We start from the raw sequence: 5877 nt of genomic DNA, 5'->3' as shown, positions 1-5877 counted from the left end.
CGAAGTACACTGCTGAGGGGAGCAGCGGGCGGGTCAGGAGAGGTCTGCCACGCCATGTGGTCACCTCCGCGGCAGGCGGCTTTAGATTCTCAGTGCTGTGCTTTAACCCACTGCGCCACTGGGCCGGGAGTTTTTATAATAGTTTAAAATCCGTAAATTTATACAGGATCTGGCCCACACCATATCTCAGCTCATCCAGTTGGCACTCTCCTGCCTTAGGGTTAATCGACTTTATGTGGTCATTTCCCCTACATTTCTCTTCATATAGACAAGTGCTGCTTAACACTCAGCTCAAACCACTTCAATAAATGCTTCCCTGACTTTAGAGCAGATATACACCTGGCCATATACTACCATAGCACTTCTTTCCCAAAATCATTTTCATAATTGAAATTAAGTAATTCTAAATTATATAATATCCATCGTAGACAGACTTCTATGGTAACCCTAATAATCCATGCTTCCTGGTATTCAAATACCTGTGCAATTTCCTCCCTGTGAGTATTGGTTGGACCTAGTGACTAGCTTCTAACAACAGACTATAACAAAGGTGATGAATATTTTACTTGTATTACAATTTTTAAAATATAAAAACTAGAAGTCACTTCCTTGATTTGGTTACAAAAGACAGTGACTTCTACTTTACTCTCTTGAGTCTTGCGAGCTTTGATGGAACAAGCCGCATGCTGGGAATTGGGGCAGCCTTCCGCCAAAGCCAGCAGGGCTGATAGTCACAGTCCAACAATCCTGCAAGAACTGAATCCTGCTAACCACTAATCGAACCTGGTGGGAATCCTACCCAGTTGACATTTGTGATAATCTTCAACTGCAGCCTGCTAGACCAAGACCGAAACTAATTCAAAAAGCCTAATGAATTCCTGACTCATGGAAAATATGAAACAATGTGAGTTATTTTAAATCACCTTTTGGGGTAACTGTTATGCTGCAAAAAATAACAAATATACTATGTGCCCTCAAGCTCCACAGTATCTTACTTTTTCTTGTAGTCCCTTGCTACAACACATTACTTTGTGGCTAACAGATTTCAATGTATTTCTGATTGAATTAGTCAACGACAACTTGACATCAGGTCAAATTCTAAACGAAAAGAAAGGTTAATTGACCTATACTGCTCATATTTCCAAAATGTCAGGGACCAACTCTTGCCCAAGATATTTCACCCCTAACCCAAAAGCAAATTTGTAAGTTCCATAAAATTCATCATACCAAATTCAAACAGAAACACTGCCACCCTGACAAACAATCAAAACCTGGTACAGAAAAAGTATATACCATCCAGCTGGTACTTAAATATGTAAAAAATACTGTATTCTAACCAAAAAATAAAACCGATATAATGAGAGATACCCTGTAAAAGTTTATCCTTTAAGTCCTAGAAAATAAGGATATGATGAGGAACCTATTAGACAAATTTTTAACGAACTCTCAGTTTAAAAAAAAAAAGTGGAGGAGATTTAGGAACATGCTTCAAACGTAACTTCTTAACATCAGTAAGTTCCTCTCAAGACTAATACCTGTCCTAAAATTGAGAAAGGCTGGAAAGGCTCACAATATCTACAACAAAAGTTGACAAATACTGACAGGTCGGTGGGTTTTCCCAGGTCTCTCCCTCGAGCTGCTAAGATTCTATTTTTACGCAGGCAGCGCCTCCGGGAGGTTGAGAGGGACTAATAAACCGCATCTGTGACAGAGACCTCCGCCTTTCTGGTTCAAAGTGGCACAGGCAGGAGGGCATGGTCCAGCCGGGAGAAACACTGCGACTCTGCAGCCTAAAGACCACGACAGGTGGGTGATCTTCGCTTCTCACAACTTTTTAAGGGTCTGTATCGTTGAGGGCAAACCCCCTCTGCTTGCGTCCCGATAGAGACACACTCTATACTCTACATTCTATATCCTGAGCAGCTGCCTGCCTGGTCCTCCCCTCTAGCACGGTGGATGCAGCTCGGGTGGACTCACCTCCGCAGCAGCAAACCACGAAGCTTGAAGGCTGAGAGCACCCGGCTCCGCAAGCGCTCCGGCGCCATGTTCGCTTTTTGGCGCCACTCTCTTGGCCCCGCCCCCTGGGAGCGCCCGCCCCTTCCTGTTCTGTCTGTAGCTGAGCGGAGACTCTGCCGCTGCTGCCTGCAGAAGTAAGCGGATCCTAGCCTCTGGCGGGGTACGGCCACGAACCACTTAGGCTGGAGCAAGCAGGAGACGACCCCGCACACTTGCAAGGCCAGGTCATAAAATGCACTGCTATTTTTGCTTTGCTCTTTCGCCCGGGCCACCTGCAATTAGGGACCCCAGGTGCTCCCTGGTAGCTCAATGGAAAGGTTCAACTATAAGGATAACAAAGCCTCCTGACAACTGCCAGCACCTATAGTTCCTATCTTGTGTCAGTGTGTGTGAGCCAGTTCAGAAGCAGATTTTCCAGCCTTAATGAAAATTTCGGATAACTACAGATTCTAACCACTATCTGGGCTCTAAACTCATGAGAGACTAAAGACTGAATCACGCAATCAGCTAATCCCAATTTACAGAAATTGTGATATTTATTTCCAAAGCAATTCAGGAATCTAGAATATGGGTTGGATATAAAATTATATTAATAATGACTGCTTAGTTGTGATGATGACATTGTGTTTATGTATGTGAACATTCTTATCTTTAGGAAATGAGCAAATTGAACATTATGCCTACTTTTAAGAGATGCATGCTCAAGTGTAACATTAAAATTCAGCAAGAAAAACAGACAAAACAAGAACTATAAAGCTATTATAGAAGTATTAATAACTACTAAACTGAAACCGACGGCACACAGGTATTCCTTGAGCTATTTTTCAACTTCGGTTCACTCTTAGTTTTAATATCTTTGAGTACATAAAGATAAGAGGTTTGTTTTTTCTCTGGATAAGCTCCAGTGAATTCACTGGTTTAGTCTTGGTTCAACCCCCCTTGGTATCCCCTTCGCCAGATCTATCTCCTAGCTCATTTAAGCCCTTAAAACTTCTACCTTCTAAAAAAAATTTAATTTCTGCCTTCTGTTTCCATGATGCTGAATTCAGTTCATGATGAGCATTTTTCTTTAATGCAGTAGTTTCTTGCTGATAGTCTCTCTTGTCTCCCTCCACTTTTTGCCTGACTTTCTTTGACAGAAGTGGAGTTGCTAGTTGATGTGGTAGATATGTATTTTGTATTTTGAGAAACCTTCATGCTGTTCTCTACATAGTGTAGAATGTTTCATTTCCACCAGTAGTATGAGTGTTCCTTTTGTTCTAAACACTCACCAAAACTTGTTTTTCATATGGGCTGTGGTCAAGGGTGTAAGATAATATCTCTCTGTGGTTTTGATTTCCATTTCCCTTTTTTTAAAAGATTTACTTATTTATACATACAGAACTGGGGTATAAGCCAGAGGTGTGGAGGTGGTGAGGAGCTTCACTAGAGAGAGTGACAGAGTGGGGAGCAGAACAGGCAGAGAAGTACACTGCTGAGGGAAGCAAAGGGTGAGAAAGGAGAGGTCTGCCGTACCATGTGGGTCAGCTCCCTGGTTGGGGACGGAACTTGAACTGAAGTGGCCTTGGCCACTTTGTAGTGCTATGCTTTAACCTGTTGTGCCACCAGGGAGGACCTGCATTTCCCTTATGACAAGTGATGAATATTTTCTCATGTGCATATTGGCCTTCTATCTGTATATCTTTTTTGGAGAGCTTGTGATCTAGATCTTCTGCTCATTTTTTTTAGATTGGTTATTTGTTTTCTTGTTGAGTCATATGAATCCTTGGATATTATCTCCTTATTGGATGTATATGTGCTAACATGTATATGTGCTAACATTTGTATATGTGCTAACATATGAAAAAAGCTTTTGTTTTAATGGTAGTTTCTTTCCTGTTCAGAAGCTTTTTAGTTTGATGTAGTCCCATTTGTTTCTTTTTGCTTCCGTTGATTCTAGTCAAATTTCCAAGGACATCACTGAAACCAATGTAGTAGTGTTTGCCTATGTTGTTATCTATGTATGGAATCTGAAAGATCATCTATCTTTATATAAGTTGAAATATCATTCATCTTTTTCCCCTCAACCATTTAAAAATCTAAACCTGTCATTACCTTGTAGGTACCAGAAAAACAGAGAGAGGAGGAATTTGGCCTCCCTGTAACTTGCTGGTATGTATTTTTTTTTTTTAAGAGTTATTTATGCATACAGAACTGGGATACAGGCCAGAGAGAGGATTCACCAGAGACAGAGTGGGGAGCAGAACATGAAGTACACTGCTGAGGGGAGCAGCGGGCAGGTTAGGAGATGTCTGCTGCACCATGTGAGTCACCTCCTGGGTGGGGATCAACTTGTGCTGAAGCGGCTTTAGCCTCAGTGCTGTGCTTTAACCTGCTGCACCACCAGGGAGGGCCCGCTGGTATGTATTTTAAGAAATTCCTAATTAAAATTAAATTACCTAAATACATACATACACTTTTTTCTTAATGACTAAACAAAATGTCTAGCATCATAACTTATTGAAGAACTGTAACAAGGTGGTCCCTAGGAAAAGGGGAAGTTCTTGGTTCCCTCCCCGGCCCAGAAGTAGGGTGAAGCTGAGAAGAGAAAAAAAAGAGAAAAGAAGGAATCTGAGGAAGAAGGAAGCTGGATAGAGAGCCAGAGGAGACCTGAGGAAGCCACATGGAGAAGGGAGCATGTGATGAAGAAACAGTGCTTGTTTCTTGTCTCTGGACTGGTTAAAACAGATGTGGGTGAGAGACCCATGGGGAGGTACACTATGGCAGTGTTTATATTGATTTTGATTTTGCTCTTTTCCTCCCAGACTTGTCTGGCCATTTCTGACCCTTTTCTATGGGTCCCGGCCAGAAGGTGCTTTAGTCTTGTTGCAGGCTTTCAGGCCTTGCTTTGGGCCAATCCCTTTTGGGTTGACTTTTGCCCACGAGGGGATGGGTAACTTCAGGTGTTTGATTTAGAAGTTATATTCTTTGTCTTTCGTATTGTATACTCACTGTATTAAAATTCCTTTTAATTAAAGTCTTATGTGTTTTGTCTTGATGGGGGGGTGGCAGAACCTATTTAGAGCAGGCAGGTTTGGGGGTGCAGTGGTGCCCCTCTCTCCCTGCCCTGTAACAGAACCACTGCTCTTGCAGGTCATGTAGCGCTCCCCAACGTGATCTTGGACTCTCCTTGGGGCCTGCGTTTAAGAGCAAGGTCTCTGAAGGCATCCCTGTTAAGGGCGGGTTTTGTCCAGGATAGTACCTGTGGGCAAGGGAGGTTTGCTCGACCTTGACCCATCACAACACTTGGTCTTTCACTTGTGGCTATTTTCGACTGGCCCCTGTCATTCTACAGGAAAGCTATCACTTAATTCCAGCCTCCAAGCTTGGCTGGAGGGGCCGCCTGAGGGCCAGTGTTCGTGCCAGCTTCCAGTCTGCGGCAGCATCCCGCCAAGACCAGCACCGCCTTCCTGGGTTTTAGGAACTTGAGGATTTCAACATCAACCGCTTAAGCCTGCCTCTATTTGTGTGGCCAATCGTTTTGCCAGAGTATGAGTGGGGAAGGCAAACCCTCACCGAGCGCTAATTAATTGATAATAGAGATTTATGCCACAACAGCAACACACACCGTGGGCCAGAGTCCATTTATTCGGTCCACACGTACAAAGTTAGGCCGCACGGTCAGAACCATTCAACCCCAAACGATTCATCCGGCGGCCGGCGGGGTCCGGGAGAAGCCGAGCCGCCGCCGGCGCGACTCAGCTCTGGCCCCGAGAGCCGGCAGCGCCACCCAGGGCTGGGCCTCGCCCGCGGGCGCGGCACGGCGCAGACGCACCGGTGCCGTCTCCCCACCAATCTCGGCCCTTGACGCGCTCCGTTCGT

General features: G+C 44.2%; 1 protein-coding gene across 2 annotated transcripts in view; it reads right to left on the bottom strand.

Annotated features, from left to right (window-relative positions):
• Positions 1 to 2091, bottom strand: part of POLE2 (polymerase (DNA directed), epsilon 2, accessory subunit) — a 36722-nt gene extending 34631 nt beyond the window's left edge. For both annotated transcript variants that reach the window (XM_004681896.1, XM_004681897.1), the window contains exon 1: positions 1978 to 2091. In XM_004681896.1, coding sequence (XP_004681953.1) covers positions 1978 to 2045 — 68 coding nt within the window. In that variant the 5' untranslated portion in view covers positions 2046 to 2091. The remainder of the gene's footprint in view (positions 1 to 1977) is intronic.
• Positions 2092 to 5877: the final 3786 nt, after the last annotated feature.

This window comes from Condylura cristata, unplaced genomic scaffold, assembly GCF_000260355.1.
Source record: "Condylura cristata isolate star-nosed mole 26May11 unplaced genomic scaffold, ConCri1.0 scaffold00013, whole genome shotgun sequence".
Lineage (NCBI taxonomy): Eukaryota > Metazoa > Chordata > Mammalia > Eulipotyphla > Talpidae > Condylura > Condylura cristata.
This window is presented reverse-complemented; position numbering and strand designations above follow the sequence as displayed.